Below are 22,801 nucleotides of genomic sequence, written 5' to 3' on the forward strand. Positions count from 1 at the left end.
TTTTTTTAAACATTTTTTGTGTCTCAAATATCCTGCGTCTTAAATTTGATTACAATAGTGATGCGTGTATTAAAATCGGCAACAAAAGACGTGACTACCTGAGTACACAAACAGCAATGTGGCTGACTGCCGAGAAAAGACAAAGATGTCACTGCGCAATCTCGAGTCATCCATGATATACAGGCAGCCATTTTCAAAGAAGCATCATTAGCTTCCTGAGGAATTCAAAGAGAAGCTTTTACAATTTCAGCATTTCCAACAAACCAGTACCAGCTTGGACAGATTGGAAGTGCTGACTAGACACCTGCATTTTTTGACATGCCAAGCAATAACACAGTTCACAAATTGGGAGAAAAACAGGTGTATGAGTATTCATGACAGTGAGAAGCAGCATATAACTGTAATGCTCTGTGTGATTCCAGACTGCTGCAAACTGCCTCCATATGCGCAATTCAAGTTGTAACTTTGTAAATGCTTATTTATCTGGTGTATTATTTTTTGCTCAAATTGAGGGTGGGAAATTTGGGCTGCGTCTTAAATTTGAAGGAAGACGGTAATCCCTTTTAGATCCCTGTATCATGTGGATCTTAGAGGACAGAAATTAATTCAGTTGCAGTGCATCATTCTGTACCAGTTGCACACATAGCATTTCTACCAGAGTGGACCTCAAAGTAGGGATTGGGATCCTGTAATGTTTATGGTGGATTGTGAAAAGTACTGGAAAGGTTTTTTTTCTCTTTGCAGAGGCTTTTTTTGTAGTTTTGGTAGCTCGGTAAAATTAGGTATATGTTGCATCCCTCTTGAGTTCGGTGGATTAAATGTATCCAATCGATTTGAAATTGACAGTGACAAAATATTTTGCCATTATTTGGATGCAGTGAGGTACTTGTAGTTCTGGAACAGGCTTCCCACATTGCCTCAAGGGCCCCGTAGTTCTCGTGTGGAGGGATGACTGTTGTCAGAAATAAATAATTCACACTAGAGTTGCATTCACTAGAGCGGTACAGGGATTTTTCTAAAGCTAACCTGTAAATATTTTAGTTTAACATAAGGGGTGGGGGGGGGGTGGGGGAGAGGGAATTAACGCTTCTGTCTAGTGATGGGCACATGCAAGTGTTTATTTGAGTAATTGTATGAAAAATTGTTAATCGTTAAATTACTAATCGTATAATCTATCTTGTATTGCAACAAATACAAATGGTCTAAACAGACCATGTCTCATGTCTTCATTGGACAACTATAAAATGTAAATGTGTATAAATTAACTAATGCCTCTTATTAAAAATTGTATATACCATCTGGTCCTGGTATACGTTTTGCTACATGAAGCCTTATAAATAATGTAGTACAGACCCACGCTAAGCCTGCCACTGCAGGCTCAACATATTACTATAAATGCATATTAAATAAATCATTATTTCTTTCTATGGAACAATTAATCCAGCTCCTGACAGATAAAAAAAAAAAAAAAAAAAAAAAAAGAAAGCATTCTTAATGGGCTACAGAAGTGGCTGGAATGCTTCATTGCACAAGTTAAAACTGTTTTAATTAGTTAATTTAATGAATAAGAGACTACAAAATGGAGGTATTTTACAAAAAAAAAAGATCATACGATGTGGTATTGTCGGCAGTTGTGATATAACTATTTATACTTAAATTTCTGTGGTTAATATTAATAAGCAAGCTGATTCCAAACGCAACATGAATAAGATTGCAGCCAATAAACATTAAAAATAGTCCAGTGTGATTTTGGGGGGAAAATAAAAATACAATTGTTTGGGGAGATTTTACCAAAGTAGACACTAAACAGTAAAATTCACACTAAAATAAAAAACTTAGCTACATGAACAGTATAAGGGACAGTGTAAAACCACCTGTGATACAAGCAGCATGTATCCATCTACCAGCAGAGAGAGGCCCAACCGTAAGCCTCAGGCTCTGTTGACTGCGAGCCTGAGAGTATGCCCTGCACAAGCAGCAGCAGTATACCACAATGTAAACCATTACAGCTTGCTCCACCAGATGTACTCCACAATGGAGTGAATACCAAACATTCAGTATCTTTTGTTCGAAAAGTATTCAAGTATGTGCAGCAACAGTAATGTCTGCTGACACTATTTTATCTATTTATAAAACCTAAACAGTGGCGACTCTGCATTCAACCTTCTTTAACTGTTAATTCTGTCTGTGTTTTCACCCGTCGCCACATGTAATAATAGCATCACCAAACTGAAAGATCACCGTAAAAACAGATTTAAAAGAAGATCTGCATTAATGCACCACATTATGCTTGGAATTGATAAAGGGGTTGCTAATAAAGGTCTGACTGGAACCTTCTACTGTAGCTATTTCTGTGATTTTTTTTTTTTTTTTTTTTTTGATTTTTTTTTTTTTTTTTTTTTTGAACAAATTCAGCTCAACTCAGAAATAAATCAAAAAGCAGATTTTGAATCTAAATAAGATAAATCATGACATCAAGGCACATTTATCTATCTATCTGTATGTCTACATTATCTGTCTAGCTCTTATTATTTTTATAGTGCTCTAAGTTTCTATCTGTTGTGCAGCTAAGCGAGTCTTCATAACAAGCATGCTATCTAATAAGTTTTCAGTGCCACAGGGGAAGATCTGAGCTGGGTCTATACTTGGCATGACCCAGATCTGTTCAGATAACGTGCTTTATTAAACCTATAATAATTAAATTAATTAATACTTTTAAAAACCTAAAAGTTAATGGATAAGCACCAGAATGTCTACTGATATTCAGAGTGCTACCAGATGCAGGTACAACCGACACATTCATTCACTTCATACATATTACATTACCTCATCTGTAAATGAACTCGAGGACAGTGTGTAGAAGCGCCTAACAGGAACTTAAGCCTATTCAATTGATCTAAATAGTGATGTACATTCATACGGTTTTCATCTAAATAATTCCAAGCCATAGTGATTAGTTATGTTGGAATAAAAAAAAATGCATTACTAATGCAGCTTCTGTATAATAGTATTGATGTTTGTGCTTGTTTTTCTTTATATAAACAGAAAAGGCATGCCCTGCGGTGTTACTGTCAAGCAATGCAGGTATACAAAGGAAAAGGCTGGTCCCTTGCCGAAGACCATATTAACTTTACCATTGGACGCCAATCTTTTACACTGAAGCAACTGGACAACGCAGTGTCAGCCTTCAGGCATATATTGATCAATGACAGCAAACAAACAGCCTCCCAACAAGAGGCTTTCCTGAGGGAATATCTTTATGTTTACAAGGTAGGTAAAGTGGGAAAAAAAAAAAACTAAAAAAAACCTAAAACCCCTAAAGCCAGGAATAATAATGTATGCTTATACTGACAAGTTAAGATGCATGTGATTACTATAATAGGGGAAGTTGATGAAATGCATGCTAGGCTTCACATATTTGTTTTATTTCTTTACTTTAAACCTTCACCATACCAGAGAGACATTTCCATAGGGCCTGTGTATATCATGCATGCTATCAGATATTATGTATAACTTGGAAAACAATAATTGGAATACCACATGAAAGCATTAATTCCTATAGGATTTCTGGATTTATCCATCAGTATATACAGCCTCCAAAGAACATGCTACCTGATTGACATATAAAAATCTAGTGAACCAGCTGTAAAGATTGATATTTAGGTTACTGAGAGACTTTAGAGTACAAATTAGCACATCATTGTCTCCATTGACATAGTACTATACAAGTGTTACAGGGACACACTGCAGTGTTTATAAGAAACGCCTTACATTACCGTTGCTGTGTACTGTGTTGACCGTATCACAACTTTATATTTTTAACCATATTGCCAACTCTCTTGACATTTTTAATTTCACATCATGGGTCATAAATCAACTGGGAAATAAATTTTTCAGCATTTACTCTGGGAGCATTCGCCAAAAAAAAATAAAAATAAAAAATTCTTCCAAACAACGGCACTCATTCCAATCGGAGAGCCAGCAGGAGGGAGCATGATCTGGAAAGTTTTTGGAAGGAAACGCGCTCTCTTTGTTGCTCTGCCCTTCATGAATTGATATAATTCTTGCTAGCGCCTTTTCATAAAAATATTATATATCATTTTTAGCAAGTTTTACTTGTTTTAGGTTTTTCTTTCAGAAACCCAGCATGTGTCAGATGTTTGAGCTGGCCAGAGTGTTAGGTCCACCTCTGTACACAAATAGTATCCTGCGCTAGCTGTCTGTTTTTTCCAGTGTTTCGTGCTACAGAGACAATGCCAGTAGTAACAGTTGTTTTTAGCTACACTGTGCTGTTGAATTCGCAAGAGCCTTCTCGACCGGAGAATATTCTGAATGTCTCCCTGCTATTGGTGTGTCTTCTTTTTTGCTTCACTGACAACAAAGGCTAATAGATTTATTCTAGAAGCCACAGTGGTGTAGTCCTAAATCAGAAAATACTGGTAACTTTTAATAGGTAATACATGCGACTTTTAGGCTACTCCCCTTTAATCAGTGCGGCCAGATTGGGCCTGAAAAACACCAATTTCGCTTGTTTTGAAAGCATCTAAAGCATGTAAATGTTATCTTTTGGTGGTTTGGTTATTTTTTGGCTGTTTTTATCATGCAGGGTTATGTGGACTCTTGAATCTGCAAACATTTAGAATATGCGTCGCTTATCAGAGACTGATTCAGAGTGATCATCAAAACTGGTATGTAGGGAACAGCTGAGCTTGGTCAATAACCACCTGCTCCAGTTGTCTAAATACAATGGTCAGGCATTGGGCAGGAGCATGGCCGCATTGATGCCGGCAAGGCGGCAGCTCTGGCTTGCTCAGGCTCGAGTACCTGACAAGGACAAGGCGTTATTACTAGATGCACCTGTAACACCGGGTCATACATTTGGGCCGGCAGTGGAAGAGATGCTAAAACGCTCTCACTAAGTACAAGAGTCTTCCAAGGAGTTGGCATGTCTTCTCCCCAACCAGAAGCCTTCAGCCCGTAAGCTGGCAAAATAGGCACCCTCAGCCTCAGAAGCAGGAGCCGGCTCATGTAGCCCCTGCTAGGGCTAATGAGCAGAACCGCTTTCATGGTGTGCAGCACGGAGGCCAGCACAATTATCGACGCCCTGCTTAGAAATAGGAGCCACAGCTGCAGGCACAAGCCCCTACAAGCCAACAGCCCTAGGGATTTGCTGCCACAGGATTATTAATGAATATGCACCACAGACACCTGGGTGCTTACCACCATTAGGGCTGGCTACTCTGCAGTTTCTTTTTGTCCCCCTCCCTTTCAGGGCATGATCGTAGCTACGGTCATGAACCCTCAAAACACTGTATTAGTATATCGGGAGGTGTAGGCCCAATTACAAAAACAGGCCATTTCAATTTTTCAGCCACTCAACGAGAGAGAAGGGTTTTGCTCCAGATATTTCTTGGTGCAGAAACGGGATGGCATCCTCAGACATCTCAATCTGTACTTAAGGGTATGCAGTTTCAAGATGCTGACAGTGCTGGTCAGATGACTGCTTCACTACGGTTGACCTCAAGGACTCCTATTTTCACATCCCTATAAGACCCAGCCACAGGACGTAATTACAGTTCGCCTTTCAAGGCACAATGTACACGTTCCATGTACTGCCATTTTGCCTGTCTAGCTCCTCGCACTTTTTAGAAGTGCATGGATTCTATATTGGCCCCTCCTGAGACTTTAAAGCATCAAAGTGCTCAATTACTTGGATGACTGGCTGATATGTGACGAGTCACCAGCACAGGCAGTGTTGCACATGGCACTGGTGACCAGCCACTTCCAACAGCTAGGCCTCACGGTGAATCAGTCAAAAAGCCAGTGACTCCCTCTCAAGGGGTTGTCAATCTTGGCGTAAGACTCAATTCTGGAAACCAATTGCCATTGTTTGACAAAATCCAGAGGCTAACTATCTGCTTGGAGCTTCCAGGGACTTCTGGGCCTGATGGCAGCAGCTTCCCAGATCGTCCCCAAGCACACGGCCTCTCCAAGCCTCTTCAACCACAGGGTCCGGCACCCTGTCTTAGAACGGCACCGCTTACTCAGTGTCTCGTCACTGTATGGAGGCGCTCTCATGGTGGAAACAACCGGGTCATCTGTGTTTAGGCACAGTTCTGGGCAGTGTCACAAGGAGATGCTTTCAACCTAGGTTGGGGCACTATATGGATTGGCTTGGGAGTCTCCACATAAATGTTTTGGAGCTATGGGCAGTTTAGGCCCTACAGCACTCCCACCCCTGGAGAGATATGAGGAGACATGTGTTTATCCATACAGACAACACCACAGTGGTGGCTTGTTTCAACCACCAAGGGGGTCTGTTGGTCTCTGTGATGTTGCCCGGGAGCTTTTGCTTCTAGCTTTCAGTAAAAGCAGGGCGGTGGACCTCCTTTTGAGAGGAGGCCCCCACAGTTCGTAATGACTTCACTCGGATGTTGTGAAACTCATCTAGTGGAGACTTGGTTGTGCGGAGATCTTACTTTTACTAGATTCTACTGACCGAATGTCATAGCTCAGCAGAACCCTGGTTTCGGGACCAGAGTTTTAACGGCAGCCACTCATTCTGCTTTTTAACGCATTGTTGTTGTGTTCCACTTTAAGTCCTAAGGTAGTTAGACTTCTGGTGTTAAGTGCCGAGGTTACTCAGTGCAACCTTGCAGCATATACACTGCATGATGGCTTTCCCTGTATACCATGGTCCTCGGCCAGAATGCAAATGGCAGTTTATCTTCCTTTTTAACACATCTGCCGATGCTGCAGATCCTTCACTTGCGATGGCTTGGGTATTGTATCCCGTTTGGTAATGTTTAAATTTTGTTCTTGAAATGCAATATTAGGTTATTATGATAACTCTAGTTCCCGGAAATAGAAATGTAACCATTACACTTCAAGGTATCTAGTTATATCTTCATATTTCCATTCATATTTGTTTGTGTAGATATTCACAAGTCTGTATGTCAAAAGAAGGTCATGCTGACCTTTTATAGTTATGTTCTTATTGATAAGTTCAAGCATGTGATTGGTTAGTTTAACAAATTTAATGAAAGTATGTATGTAAAACAATAGGCAAATGTTTATGAAGGCAGTTGCCAGAACTATTTATACTTGGTTTAGTTTCTCAGAATGTATCACTAAATGGCAGTTAAACCTGGTAATTTTCTAAAGAACAATTATGTTTTAATTTAATTTATCATATCACTTTTTGGTTTTCTTAAGAACATTAGCCAGCTGTCGCCAGATGATCCTTTACCACAGCTTCCGTTGCCTTGCATACAGAGTTCAGCAACACGGGTCTTTTTTGGACATGACCGACGACTGGCTGAAGGTGAGTTTCAGGGACACATTTTTGAAATGTAATTTTCAGTTGCTTTTTGCACATACATGACTATGTCTGTCTTATTTTTACTTTTACAAATACAAGGTTTAGAAAAAGGGCTTGAAATCTGCATTTGCAGAGTTCTGCCTCATAATTGTAAGGGTAAGTGTTAGTGCAGGTATCTTTCATAGGCAGAGAAACATAGAAGATGGCCATGGCATGTGAGTAAGTCATTTCAAATCCATTTTATTAGGAGCTTAGTTAGTGACACCTAAGCTTAGTTAGGCTTATCCTAGAAGCATCAGCCTTAGGTGCAACTAATTAAGTTCAAAGCAAAGCCTGACATGGATTGAACTGCAGTGTAATGGGAGTTTTCTCTTACCTTGCATAGGGCATGCTTTTTCTGGGAAGATGCACCCAAAGCTTATTTGTACTAGACACGCTGAGAACCAGCGAGGCAGTGCGCAGCACGAGATGCAGCATAAATTTATTTGGCTATGGATATCATCTGTGTCTGACATTTTCCAGCAGAAAAACATCACCCGTCCATTAAATTGCACCCTGTGTAGCAGTAGGAATTACATGAATTGATTTAAATGCATATTTTTCTGATTTCATTAAAAGTTGCTTAAAGATAATTTCGTATAAACCTTAAAGCTTGTGTAAGCAGATCATGAATGAATTGCATTATCAGAGTGCATTTGCCACACATCGCTAAAATGTATTCAGTACTCTTCATAACCGTAAGGGAAAACATTAATGGTGTGTTACATGCAAAAAATAAAATTAAACACACTGTTTTTGTGTGTGTTTCATTGCTCCCTTGCTCTGGGTAAGTATTCTAAGTGACAATGAGAGCTCTCTCACTTACGAGCTGACAGCTAGTCAGCAATTGAGAGGAGCTTGGCTTAGCAGGTGATGTGCAATGCTGAATCTTTAGGGATAGAAAAAAGAGGGATAGACTGAAGAATGTGAATAAAGTATGCGCTTCTCTAAAACCGAATGATAATGTTTAAACACCTTCAAATACTTTTTCCTGTTTACTTGGTGTTTTTTCTAATTGTATGTTCTCATACTTTTCTCTATAATCTCTCAATGCAAAACCTTAGTTTGGGGACTCAATGTGAATGGGTGTAGAGATACAGTAAAAAGAGCATCTTTTTTAAGTATTTAGTTAAAAAAGAGTGTCAATTTCTCCAGGAGAGAGACACTGATGATAAAAATCAGACTGGGTCAGTGAGTGGGAGGGGACAGCCATTCTCTGCCATGGCTCTAAAGTGCAGGAGTAGCCAATTTATTTGCAAAATGTTTTACTCCAGATTCCTTTAAAGTAATAGAAGTAATTAAAGGACAATTATTATTATTAATGGTTCAGGTATGGGTGAGAAACACAACAGTAGTTTTTATTAACATTTTTGCTCTAAATGATGGAAGGGAGAGGGAGAGAGGGAAAAAAAAAAAAAAAAAAAAAAAAAAAAAAAACCTTGTTTTGAAGTTGTTTTGTGGTTTGTTTTGTTGTGTGGTTTTGTGGTTTATTGTGATGTGGCTCGTGCATTCAAAATCCCATTTCTCTGTTGGCTTTGGATTTAAACTGGTAGGCCTCAATTGGTCAGTTGGTTTTTGAGCCTGTCTGGTGAGTTCACACCTAACTGATTGGGGTACTTGGTAATTAGCAGACAATGACAGTCTATTAATACATGGTATTGGTATGGGAGATTTGCTAATTGGGGGTGCCATTTTGTGGTTTTAAATGTTGAAGTGAGGGGATCAGTCTGGGTTGGGTGGGGTGTGGTGGCACACCCTTGAATGGGAGTGCTATTCTTGGGGGGTGGGGTCAGTCATCAGTCGGAGGAGAGATTGTTCGTGCTGTTGGGCTGGGATTTTTTCAACTTGTGCAAACGGAAATTAGCGATTAGGAATCGGAAAAGCCGCTTCTCAGCAGAGCCTCAACCCCAGCTCGCCAGGGCCGACTAGCTTGTCGATTGCTTTGCTGTAATTAATCTACTACACATTGGACTGGTTGGATAAACGTAGCAGTAATCATGCACACTATGACCCAATGAACCGAGGCACACCCCTAACCATGTTTCTACTTGTTACTCGTGCAGTTAGATAGGAACAGCTCAGAGCCTCACCCCAGCTCAGCCAGGGAGCTGCTTGCTGTGTTAATACTACATGAACTGGTGGATACTTGCAGGAATCTGCACACTAATGACAGACAGTGCACATGGGCAAAGGGTCTCCTGGACTGGCATCTTTGGCCAGATTGGCCAGATTTTATAGTTTTAAACACCAGTTAAATTTAGTTGCACATTGTTCTATTCTTCCAGTTGGTTTTTCAGACCATAGCATGGTCAATTTAAAAATTATTATTCCCTCACCAAGAGTGTATAAATCATACTGGCATGTTAACATAAAACTGTTACAAGGTGCACACTTTTTAAAATGTTTTAATTTTGGGGGGGAAAGATGGAGGGGGCAAAAACATGCCTTCTCTTCATTAAGGCAATGGTGAGGGTGGCAAAAGTGCAGGTGAAGTTGCTTTGTCAACAGTACACTGAGCACGCTACACAGAGCACTGCTATAGTCATGAGAGCTGGAGGAGGACATCACTGAGCTTCACAGAGCTCTGCAGGCTGGCTATAATAACAAGCTGAAAGCTTGAAAGCAAAAAAATATGATGAATGATCTGTTGGATGCAAGGATACAGGCGGTGCTGGTGCGCTCCAGGTTTCAAAATCTTTCACAGGTGGATGCCTTAACTCAATATTTTTATGGGTTGGAGAAGAAGGCAGCTCAGTGCAAGCTGATTCATTGTTTAAAGACATCGCCTGGGCAGGAGATGAGGGAGTCTGAGGCAATGCGGAGGCTTGCTGTAGCTTTCTACACAGATTTGTACACAGCGGAGGCTATTTACCTGGCTATTTATGGTGAGATGCTGCTTACCTGGCACACGATGGAAGTGAGGAAGAACTTTGAGACCTAGAGGAGCCTTTAATTCACAGTCCTGCTCTGATAGGTCCTATTTTAGAGTCCAACAGTTTTTTTTTTTTTGGTTAACATGTGGGTTACTAAGATTAGGCATTTAATAGATTTAGAAAATAGTGAAATAGGTCAGATTCACTGGCCTCTGAGTTGGGGGTCAGATCAGTGTGGTTCATCAGTTTGTTTTTAATGCAGCTGTGAGCAGTGTTAGCAGGGGCAGGTTTGGGGAACCCGAGTGATTCTTTCTGGGAATGCTACTCCAGAAATAGAGCCTCCAGTGTTCGAGTTGCAGGACGGGCCAGCTGTAGACCAAAGCTGTGATGAACCAGGGCATCTCCTGTGCTTTGGGACTCTCCTGGAGTTTTTGTTTCTATTCTTCAGAGAAAATGGATTTATGTAGGCTTTGTCTGAAAGTCACCCACTACAAAGCCCTTGGAGAAATGCCAGACACGCACTGGAGGGAAAGGATGGGTGTAGAGGAAGCTGTAGTTCCAGTTTGGAGGGCATTGTATAAGCCATCACTTCCGCAAAAAGTAAGGGATTTACAATGGAGAGTGCTACACGCTATCATAGCCACAGACTCCTTTATGGCGATTATTAAGCCAGGAGTTTAAGGTGAGTGCCCCTGCTGTTTGCAGAGAGAATGTTTAATTGTTTTATGTACTGCCCCAGGCTGCAGCCACTGTTTGGGGGTCTTGCGATACATTTTAGTGAAACTCTCTTTATTTTTGGGGTGAGGTACTTCAAAAGGGCAAAGAATAAGTGCCAATTGGCAAACTTTTTAGTGGGGGAAAACCAATCCAGCAATCATTGGAAGCAGAAAAAAATTAAGTAACTGATGTTTTGATGTGATTGCTGTATTTAAAGTGATGATGGCATCCAGACTCAAGATGGAACTTGCTTATTATAAACTTACCCATCAGATTGAAGTGTTCCAGGAGGTATGGGGAATAGAGGGGGTGGAGAGGAGCTGAGGATGGAATGATAGATTCTATATATTCTATCTGTCTGTCTATGCTATTAAAAAAAAAAAAATTATATATATATATATATATATATATGTGTGTGTGTATATATATATAATATGTATGTATGTGTGTGTATATATTTATATATATATATATATATATATATATCACACACACACACACATATATATATATATATATATATATATATATGTATGTATGTATGTATTAATGTAATTAAAAAATAGTAATGTTTTAAGATGATTGTTGATTATGATTGTGAAATGTAATGTTTTATATGACTTCACCAAATCTGATTATAAATGTTATTTTAAATCTATCTATCATCCCGATAAATACTGTACAACCTTTATTGGTAATGGGGTAGGTGTTAAAAAAAAGAGCCTTCTGGTTTAACTGCAGTGTTACTTTGAACTGCTGTACAACAGCGTGTCTGTTCTACAAGGTTCTTTATCGGCTTAGCGCATTTCTTTCAAGGTATCGCACTGACTGCAAAATAATGAATGACGTTACTTATATTTTAACCATAAATTCTTAAACTCAGTGAACATGTTAAAACTTCAATATAAAGCCGCACATTTAAATAAAATAAGGACATGCATTAATAAGTTATAAAACAGTTTGTTTAATATTATATTCACCTTTTTTTAGCGGTTGCCTCAGACGATGGCTCCAGTTGGATTTTTAGCTGGACTGGGGTGTTTACGCTTCAACCTGTGTAGCTTCAAATTTCGTATTCTCACTGTGATTGGCTGTTAGGTTGTTTTTTCTTGTGTAGTGTTTCCTGTTAACTGAAGAAGGTGCATTCTGGGAGATGTAGTTAGTGGAAGTTTTGGGGGTGGTGGGGTGGGAGGCAGACGAGCTGTGCAGCGAAATTACTATTCGTATTTCAGATTTTTTAATGCTAAAAACGGCATGTACTCACCTTATCTGGACACGTACTGTGCAAAAGTTTTAGGCAGGTATGAAAAAATGCTGTAAAGTAAGAATGCTTTCAAAAATAGACATGTTAATAGATTATATTTATCAATTAACAAAATGCAAAGTGAGTGAACAGAAGAAAAATCTACATCAAATCCCTATTTGGTGTGACCACCCTTTGCCTTCAAAACAGCATCAATTCTTCTAGGTACACTTGCACAAAGTCAGGGATTTTGTAGGCATATAGTCAGGTGTATGATTAAACAACTATACCAAACAGGTGCTAATGATCATCAAGTCAATATGTAGGTTGAAACACAATCATTAACTGAAACAGAAACAGCTGTGTAGGAGGAATAAAACTGGGTGAGGAACAGCCAACCTCGGCTAACAAGTAAGACAAAAGTCATACACCATGGCAAGACTGAGCATAGCAACAAGACACAAGGTAATAATACTGCATCAGCAAGGTCTCTCCCAGGCAGAAATTTCAAGGCAGACGGGGGTTTTGCAGATGTGCTGTCCAAGCTCTTTTGAAGAAGCACAAAGACACAGGCAACGTTGAGGACTGTAGATGCAGTGTTCGGCCAAGGAAACTTACTGCAGCAGATGAAAGACACATCATGCTTACTTCCCTTCGCAATTGGAAGATGTCCAGCAATGCCATCAGCTCAGAATTGGCAGAAAACAGTGGGACCCTGGTACACCCATCTACTGTCTGAAGAAGTGTGGTCAGAAGTGGCTTTCATGGAAAACTTGCGGCTAAAATGCCATACCTCCGATGTGGAAACAAGGCCAAGCGACTCAACTATGCACGAAAACACACACTGGGGTGCAGAAAAATGGCAGCAAGTGCTCTGGACTGATGAGTCAGATACTTATCCATCATGCAATACCATCAGGGAGGCATCTGATTGGCCCCAAATTTATTCTGCAGCATGACAATAACCCCAGACATACAGTGAAAGTCATTAAGAACTATCTTCAGCTTAAAGAAGAACAAGGAGTCCTGGAAGTGATGGTATGGCTCCCACAGAACCCTGATCTCAACATCTTCGAATCTGTCTGGGATTACATGAAGAGAGAGAAGCAACTGAGGCTGCCTAAATCCACAGAAGAACTGTGGTTAGTTCTCCAAGATGTTTGGGCCAACCTACCTGCCGAGTTCCTTCAAAAACTGTGTGCAAGTGTAGATTTTTCTTCTGTTCACTGACTTTGCATTTTGTTAATTGATAAATATAAACTATTAACATGTCTATTTTTGAAAGCATTCTTACTTTACAGCATTTTTTCACACCTGCCTACAACTTTTGCACAGTACTGTATCTCTATCTATCTATCTATCTATCTATCTATCTATCTATCCTGTCTGTGTCTATCGAATTTTCCACGGTCATAGAACAGTTCTTGGTGATGAATAATCATCCATGCATACCTTGCTTAATTGGTGATATTTATTTAGTTGGGACTGGTTGCACACTCAGACTTTTTTATATTATTTAAGAGATGACCACAGATAGCAAAATCTTTTTTTTTTTGCATAAAAAAAATTAGATTCCAACAGAGAAAAAACACAATGCCAACGCATTTCGATGTATCAGGTGTAGCTATACAACAATCGCTAATTGGAGAACAGCTTTAGAGTTTATATATATGTTATCAATTAATCCAGTCATTGAGCAATTAATTAAACAATATACATAGACACATTATTATATTAAGTTGCAAATCACAATGGAAAAATCAGGTGTTACTAAACAACCCTTGTTATCCAATTAAAATGCGACTTTGAAATAGGTTGTTGGATAAACAATTTATATTAAGGGTGGGAATTTCGAGCAATTTTAGTGCTCGAGTACTCAAACCTAATGCCAGACGATATTATTCTACATCTGTGCCACAAAAATTACCACATTAATACTAGAACCACTCCCGTTATACCTAAAACCGCTGCTGGCAGTTATTATGATGGTTAGATTTTTAAACAACATCAAAATTAAAATGAAAGACAAATATCAGATGCAACTTAAAAGTTTTATTCAAGCACATCATATCAAACATCTCCACAGCTGTAGTTCTGAACGATTAAGCATAAAATGGTTTATTTTCTAACTTGCCACTATAAAGCACTACTTCAGAAAATGAAAAAAAAAAAAAATTAAAATAAACATTTCAAAAGAAACTAGTGTGTAAACAGGTATATGTACATACAAAACTGTAAAAACGAAAGTAGTTTTCAGTTTAAAGTAACATGTGTTATCTCTTGCCTGTGTCATTTATTGCAGCACAGAATCCAGGTTGACTGTAGCCTGCTGCTTTGCAGTTTTCTGATTGAAATGTTTCTGCTGAAGGGCTGTGGCTAGCTTCAAGATGAAATTGCTCCTACTGATATTTTCCCCGGTGCATTCCTTGTTCAAAATGAAGGAATTAAGTGCGAACACAGATCAGTTTTCAGATCTAGCGGGCTTCTAGTTTGTATAGATGCCCTCTGGAATGTCGAAGTGATTAACTGTGAATTAAATTGTCAGTCCGCTCATAAATACCGGCTTTTTTTCTTTTAAGTTTGTTTGTTTGTTTTTTAAGAGAAAAGAAAGAAATAAATAATTTTCAGTGACCTTGACTTTTGTTTGCACCCTCGTCTACAGCTCAGGATGCGTAACTCCAGTCGTGGTCATCTACCTCACGGTAGAGCCTGCATCAACGGGCTTTATCGCTTAAATAAATGTATAAAGAATATTGTAGGTTGTATTCAAAATAAAAACATTTATTAAAGTCAACTCAGTCAAAATTAAGGCTTTGTTGCTAGGTGGGCAGACTTATAACTTTTTTTTTTTCATGATCCTGCCTTTCAGACACTGGGTATTTATTTAGGAAAAGTCATAAACAGACTAGCACATAGCTTTCAAACACACAGAGTAATTTAAATGTGAAAACCTCAACCCGTCAAATGACTGCCGTGGCGAGTGTTAAGGTTGTATACATGAATAAGATATTGTAACGACCCCTGGTTCAAAGCAGGAGACAGAGACGGGAAACTACTAGATTAATTAAACGGGGTCTGTGTGTCAGTCCGGAACACACCACAAAAATAATAAATCCTTCCTCCTATCTCTATCCTAAAAACTCGAGTTTTTCGAGTACTCGAGTAATTAGTGCTCGAGTATGTATGTATGTGTAATATATATATACACACACACACAGTACCAGTACAAGTTTGAGTACACCTGCTTGAAACCAGGTTTTTCATCATTTTCTATGCTTTTAACTGTATAAACGTGTCTAAAAACAGTTAATATTTCATTATATGATACGTGTACTTATATAAGCTGATAATCATAAGTGAATTGCATTCAAAAATTTAATTTTTAAATGAAAATGTAAATCTTGTCAATTTCAGTGAAATGGTCACCCAAAGCAAGGGGATTTCAGTCTGAACTAAAAGTCTGAAATGTGTATAACACAGTGTTAGAACACTGGCCTAAGTATAAAAGTGTCTTTGTTAGATGTTCTCTGAGTTAACTAGCATGTTACCTAATTAACCTTTTGTCACCAATTATTGTTAGCACGTGAGGGTCCATGATTACTACAAATATAGGTAGCATAGTCACAAGTTTGTCATTCCTGAATGTAAGGGAGCAGAAAATGGCAAAATACGCTCAGTTAAGCAAAGAAAAAAGACAGTCTGTAATTACTTTAAGAAGTGAAGGTCAATCTTTAAGACAAATCGCAAGAACTTTGCAAGTGTCTGTAACTGCTGTGGCCAAGACCATCAAACGATTTGAAGAAACTGGCACTCATAAGGACCGAATAAGGTCAGGCAGGCCAAGGGTGACCTCAGAATCGGAGAACAAGTTCATTCGAGTCACAAGTCTGTGAAACCGGCGATTAACTGCCCCTGAAATACAAGCTCAGCTAAATGCTACTAGAAGTACAGATGTTTCAACATCAACTGTTCAGAGGAGATTGCGTGAAGCTGGCCTAACTAGAAGAATTGCTGCAAAGAAACCATTGTTAAGAGTGCAGAATAAGAGGAAGAGACTTGCCTGGGCCGAAAAACACAGAAACTGGACGTCTGGGGAGTGGAAGTCGGTCTTACGGACCGAGGAGTCAAAATTTGAAATATTTGGATCCAACCACCGAGTATTTGTAAGACGTAGAGAGGGTGAGCGCATGAGTTTGCATGTGTGGTTCCCACTGTCAAGCATGGAGAAGGAGGCAGTGTCATGGTCTGGGGTTGTGACAGAGTGATCTTTACCAAGTCCATGGCGAGCTCAACCAGCATGGCTATCATAGCATACTTCAGAGGCATGCCATTCCATCACGATTACGGCTAGTTGGGCGGTCCTTCATTCTTCAGCAAGATAATGATCCGAAACACACCTCAAAGTTGTGCAAGAACTATCTGGTGAAGAAGGAAAGTGAAGGACAACTCAATCTAATGACCTGGGCTGCCCAGTCTCCAGACCAATCCCATAGAACTATTTCCTACTGAAACTTGTTAACCGAATGCCTCGTGTTTTTGTGAGGCTGTTATTAAGGCAAAAGGTGGCTGTTTTGAGGAATCCAAGATTGAGACAATTTTCAATTTTCTTGAACATTGCTTTATGTTTTTTTTTATATATTGTAACTTGTTTTCATTTTCAAGTATTTACAGAAACGTATATGACGTAAAACATTGTCAATAATTGTGTGTGTGTGTGTGTGTGTGTGTGTGTGTGTGTGTGTGTGTGTGTGTGTGTGTGTGTGTGTATATATATATATATATATATATATATATATATATATATATATATTGCACGTCAATTATATGTTTATATAGTTTGAATTTGTAAACACAATTTTCCACTCTCATTCCACTTAACCAAAAAAAAAAAAAAAAAAAATTAAGATTCAAGTTGGCATGTAACAATTAATCATCTAATCTTTTAATTATGGAATGAAATCTAGTGTTTCATTAAGGCTATATCGTTCTGTAGACTTTAAAGGAAATATCTAAATTACTCCTTATGCGCTGGTTAATTATATTGCCACCTCTGAGACCAAGACCTTTTCAAGTCCTATACATTTTAGACTCGAGGCAGAGCCAGGATTCATAGCTTTGTATAGCCTGTCTACCGCATAGTCCATATTGTTATTTCATATTGCAGCCTATGCTCTGCTATATGTTTTTTTTTTTTTTTTCTTTGTCCTTCATAATCGAAGCCACAAGGTCATTTAAGCATATATACCACGTGAGTTGTGTTACAGTTGACAAAACCAAGAGTAGTATATTTACGACCAGTTGATTATACAAAGAATGATTCCTTAATATTCTTGCCATGTCTGAGAACAGTTTTTTGACTTTGTGGAGCCATTCTTTAGAGTATAAAGTGCCTTATATTCGTTAGTAACTCTTTTATAAAAAGCTTTGTGCACAAATGCATTTGTGATTTTTATGTGCATCACGTTTCGCTTCCTCCTCCTCTCTCCTAAAGTCACATTTAGATTAAGCTCTCCCCTTGAATTTTACCTCTGACTCTCTCTCTCTCTCTCTCTCTCTCTCTATCTATATATCTATATATATATATATATATATATATATATATATATATATATATATATATATATATATATATATATATATATATATATATATATATATATATATATATAGATTATAGATATATATATTTATATATATAATTATTTTTGAAGTATATGTGTATATGTGTAGTGGACAAAAAAATGTAAAGTCACTTAATAGGGCGTTGGGCCTCCACATGCGGCCAGTACAACCTGAATGCGCCGTGGCGTAGAGTCTACCAGCCTCTGGAATTCTGCAGGAGGGATGTGGCACCATTCTTCCACGAGAAAGTCAATCAACTCACACTTGGTTGATGGAGGTGGAGGACACTGTCTCAGACGTTGTTCCAGAATATCCCAGAAATGCTCAGTTGGGTTCAGATCTGGTGACTGAGAAGGCCATGACATATGGATAATATCAGTGTCTTACTCATCAAACCATTTGACGACCACACGTGCTCTGTGGATGGGGGCATTGTTATCCTCTGAGACACCCCCGACAGGAAAGAAAAGACTATGGTATCCTGCTTTGTAGAGTTCTCGGCAGACCGTTTTTGATGAAACTAGCTGCTCTAGCCCCAGGCTGAAATTTGCAGTCAATTGATCTGCAGTTGCTGTCCTGTTTTGCCTTGCACTTCATATTAATGAATGGATATTACGATCCTGGGGTATGCACTTCCGCCTACTGTTGACCTTTGCTGATGACGTCTTTCCCTCTGAGTTCCATGCCGACATCACCTTAGACACCGTTGCTCGTGAAACATCAGCAAGTTCAGCTGACTTGGTTACTGAAGCTCCTGCCAAACGCGTCCCAACAATCACCCCTCTTTCAAAGTCACTGAGGTCTCCACTTGCAGCCATGCTAGCCATAATTATAGGCGACCATCCCTGTCCAGCATTTTCATACATGACCCTAAGCATACTGGGATGTTATTTGCTTAATTAAAGCATGAGTTACATGTGTGGAAGCCCTTGCTTTCAATATACTTGGTATCCCTCATTTACACAGCTGTTTCCATTTTTTTGTCCACTACCTGTGTGTGAGTGTGAGTGTGTGTATATATCTCTATCTCTATCTTGAGATAGAGATACGCAGATAGACACTGTATATGCAACCAGCATAAATATATTCTGGAAGATGATTAGGACTGAATGGACAAATATAGACAGTGGTATGCTGCTAAAGTTCTATATAAACCAAATATAGGAATTAGTTTCCTACCAGCCATTTAGTACATTGGTGTGTTTAAAGTGCTCAGTGGAAGAGTGCAGAGAGCTCGAGGAGCATTGTTGAATATGGATGTTTTGGAGGAGGGCCCAGTTATGGTGTGGGAAGGTCTCACATATCTTATTGTGAGCAGGAGACTTTAGAGGTTATTGACTGACCAGTATGAGGTCCAGACCTTAATCCCAAAGAACACCTTTGGGATCCTCTAGTACATTGTGTTCATCAGTGACCCTACATGTGATATCAGTTTCTTGTTTCTAATTGTGTTTTGGAAAAATTCATGTTTCGAATGTTGGTGCTTTATTTATTTTTTTCAGTAGTGTCATTTGGGTTGTTGAACATTTGGAACGAAGGTGGAACCAGTAACCTTGATACTGGGTTAAATAGAAACCAACAGACATGGCTCTGTAGTTGTCCAGCCTTAGCAAATTGCTTTGACTTAAGTGCTGAAAAGATGAACAGATTTTTTAACATGAGTTCTTAGTCCTGTATAAAATTGTGAATGTATTCAATTTGCTGATTCATCAGCCATCAGTAATGGCACTGATAATTAGTCCCATTAAAATGTGGGATCTTTTCACAGCTCTCTTAACCCTATAATTAGTCTTGCTGTTTTTTAACATCTCTTTTTCAGGGGCTCACACAATACTGTAATACATCACTCATCTTATAGAGTATATATTTGACATCATGAAAGCTGTTCATTATAAGTTCTGTCCAGTTGAGCTGACAACAGTCACCAGTAGGAAATTTGCACGATTTGACACCCATTTAATTTTCTGTAATTTTCCTTGGAAATTTCCACCAGGCCAAATTTGGTCAGCTGCTTGTCAGACCTGCAACCTGTTTCACAATTAATAGCTTTAGGCCTTTTGTCAACCAACAGTATGAGAAATAGCAGCTGTGCATGCAAGTACATTGTTGTCTTTAACCCTTTCAGTACCAAGCGTTTTTCAGTGGGATGCTTCCCCAGGACCAGGTTTTTTCCGGCTGTACGTGATTCTCTTCCTATAAAAATTCACTACAAATAATTTTTTTACAGTATCATCTTGTAAATGGTGTCCTTTTTTCAAAAAACTCTGGAGTACATTATTTCAGAAACCATACAGATTTTGTTTTGTTTTTTCAACATATATATATATATACACACAGTGCCTTGCAAAAGTATTCAGACCCCTGACCAATTATCTCATATTACTGAATTACAAATGGTACATTGAAATTTCTTTCTGTTCGATATTTTATTTTAAAACACTTAAACTCAAAATCAATTATGGTAAGGTGACATTGGTTTCATGTTGGGAAATATTTTTAAGAAAAATAAAAAACTGAAATATCTTGCTTGCATACGTATTCAACCCCCACACATTAATATTTGGTAGAGCCACCTTTCGCTGCAATAACAGCTTTAAGTCTTTTGGGGTAAGTATGTACCAGCTTTGCACACAGTGTCAGAGTGATTTTGGCCCATCATCCTTGGATGATGCTTGTAGACCGCTGTGGAAGCTCCTAGTTTGCACCGATGAAAGAAATTTCCCTAACGAGGACACAATTACCTTACCATTGGCCTCCATCTGTGAACCAATAAAGTTGCTGTCACATGTTCTGGATAAAAACCCCACTGTTGAAGGATCATTGGTAAGGCTGTGAATCTGAAGGAAAATGAAGACCAAAGAACATTCTACAGAAGTTAGAGATAAAGTAATACAAATGCATAGATTAGGGAAAGGGTACAAAATAATATCCAAGTGTTTGGATATTCCAGTGAGCACAGTTGGATCAATAATCAGGAAGTGGAAGCTGCATCACACCACCCAGGCACTGCCAAGAAAAGGGCTTCCCTCAAAGATTCAGCGCTCAAACAAGAAGGAGACTTGTGAGAGAAGCCACAGAGAGGCCAACAATCACTTTGAAGGAGCAAGTCAGAAAGCATGAGAGTGACTCAGCTGCGATGTGGAAAAAGATTTTGTGGTCAGGTGAGACCAAGATAGAGCTTTTTGGCTAAAACTCAAAACGCTGTGTGTGGCGCAAACCTAGCACTGCCCAGGCCTCAAGACACACCATGCCTACAGTGAAGTATGGTGGTGGCAGCATCATGCTGTGGGGATGCTTCTCATCAGCAGGGACTGGGCATCTTGTTACAATTGAAGGAAGAATGGATGGAGCAAAATACAGGAAAATACTGCAAGAGAATCTGCTTCAGTCCGCTAAAAAACTGAAGCTTGGGAGGACATTCAAATATTGAGTTTTATATCTTCAAATATTTAGAGATCTTGTCATTCTGTTTATTTTTCAGGACAAAAACAAGCAGCTACCCATGTCAGCTTGGACCAGGAATTTGACTGTGAATTGTCACAGCAGTGGAAAGAGCTGGAGGAACAAGTTGTAGCTGTAGTCAACCGAGGAGCAATCCCAGCGAACTTCCAGCCAACTCAGTACTGTCTGAACAGCCAAACTGACAACTTAAGATTTCCACTGGCTGTAGTACAAGGTATATTCTTCTTGAATATTGTAATGAAACAAAAAAAAATAAATACAGTGACATACATTAATTCAAACTGTTTTAATATCTTAGTTTCCCAGTCCTTTTTTATAAACACACAACATTTCGGTAAGTAAGTAAACATAAGACAGCCACCTAACAACAAATTTAAATAATAAGAAAACTAAAACCGCTGAACTACAATATTGATGTCTACATTTAGAGAAGAGTTAATTACAATCTAAAGGGGCTATATTATTCTCTGCTCCTGTGAGAATCTAAAAATGTTGTTCAGTCTTCCTTTAATTAATGGATATCAAGGGGAATTTAATTTGTATTTTTATGTAGGCAATGTTCACTGTCACATTCTTTTAGCCTTGGGTCATATGAATGATACAGACTACTAAATGTTAGACAACTGTAAAAATGCTGAAACACTGCTGTATTCTAAGATTCTGTCTGGTAGTGTGCGGTAGAAATTAACCTTTTTACTGCTGCATTGTTTTGCCGTTTTACTTCATTTTACTTCATTTTTATGAGTCATTCTGATATTTGGTATGACGTTGCCCTTGGAGTTTCCCCTGGGCATCCCATTTGGTGTAAGACATCCGAGGCCAGTTATTTGTAAGGATATTTTGTAAAAATAAATAAATAAATAAACACGTATTAGAAATGCATATAGGTGCTCACCTTTTAATTGTAAATTGCTTGGTGAAACTGCAAGGAGACTGAGAAAAATGTAAATATGACTCAGAGCTATCTAGGTTTCTGTCACCTTGAACAATATAAAAAATAAATAAATAAATAAAACCTCTGTGAAAGAATATATGTCACAGAAGGTCTTGGTCTGTTACTGGGAGATGAATGCATTTTGCAATTTATAAAACAGCTGTGTACTTCTTCCTTATGACTGCAAACATTGATTTGGTTTCCTTTAGAGCCCATCATCGTGGAGGTTGTCTTTAAAAACCCCCTGAAGGTTCCTCTCCTGCTGACCGACCTCTCGCTACTATGGAAGTTTCAATCCAAAGATTTCGGTCAGCTTCAGAACGGGGATGAGCCAATAAGCAATGAGAAAGAGGCACATGTGAAGGTACAGTTTTTTTCTTTTTAATTGTGTTGTACAACCAATTAAGTTTGTTTCAAATCGAGAAATTGAGGGGTCACCGTGAAATTAACCTCTTTTAGGGGCCAATGCATACCGGACAAGCATGGAGAGAAAAAAAATAAATAAACATTGTTTAAATGAACTACTTTACAATGCAAGCAACGCAAACTACGTATCATCTTTCTGTAGGCATTTCTTTTTTTTCCTTCAC

At 38.7% G+C, this 22,801-nt stretch overlaps 1 protein-coding gene across 2 annotated transcripts in view; it reads left to right on the forward strand.

Moving 5' to 3' along the window:
* The window catches only part of LOC121314427 (trafficking protein particle complex subunit 8-like), an 82,906-nt gene that overhangs the window by 29,152 nt on the left and 30,953 nt on the right, over window positions 1-22,801 (forward strand). For both annotated transcript variants that reach the window (XM_041247696.1, XM_041247697.1), the window contains 4 exons: window positions 3,046-3,270; window positions 7,216-7,324; window positions 21,297-21,491; window positions 22,421-22,575. In XM_041247696.1, coding sequence (XP_041103630.1) covers window positions 3,046-3,270; window positions 7,216-7,324; window positions 21,297-21,491; window positions 22,421-22,575 — 684 coding nt within the window. The remainder of the gene's footprint in view (window positions 1-3,045; window positions 3,271-7,215; window positions 7,325-21,296; window positions 21,492-22,420; window positions 22,576-22,801) is intronic.

The sequence above is a fragment of the Polyodon spathula genome, chromosome 4, assembly GCF_017654505.1.
Source record: "Polyodon spathula isolate WHYD16114869_AA chromosome 4, ASM1765450v1, whole genome shotgun sequence".
Classification (NCBI taxonomy): domain Eukaryota; kingdom Metazoa; phylum Chordata; class Actinopteri; order Acipenseriformes; family Polyodontidae; genus Polyodon; species Polyodon spathula.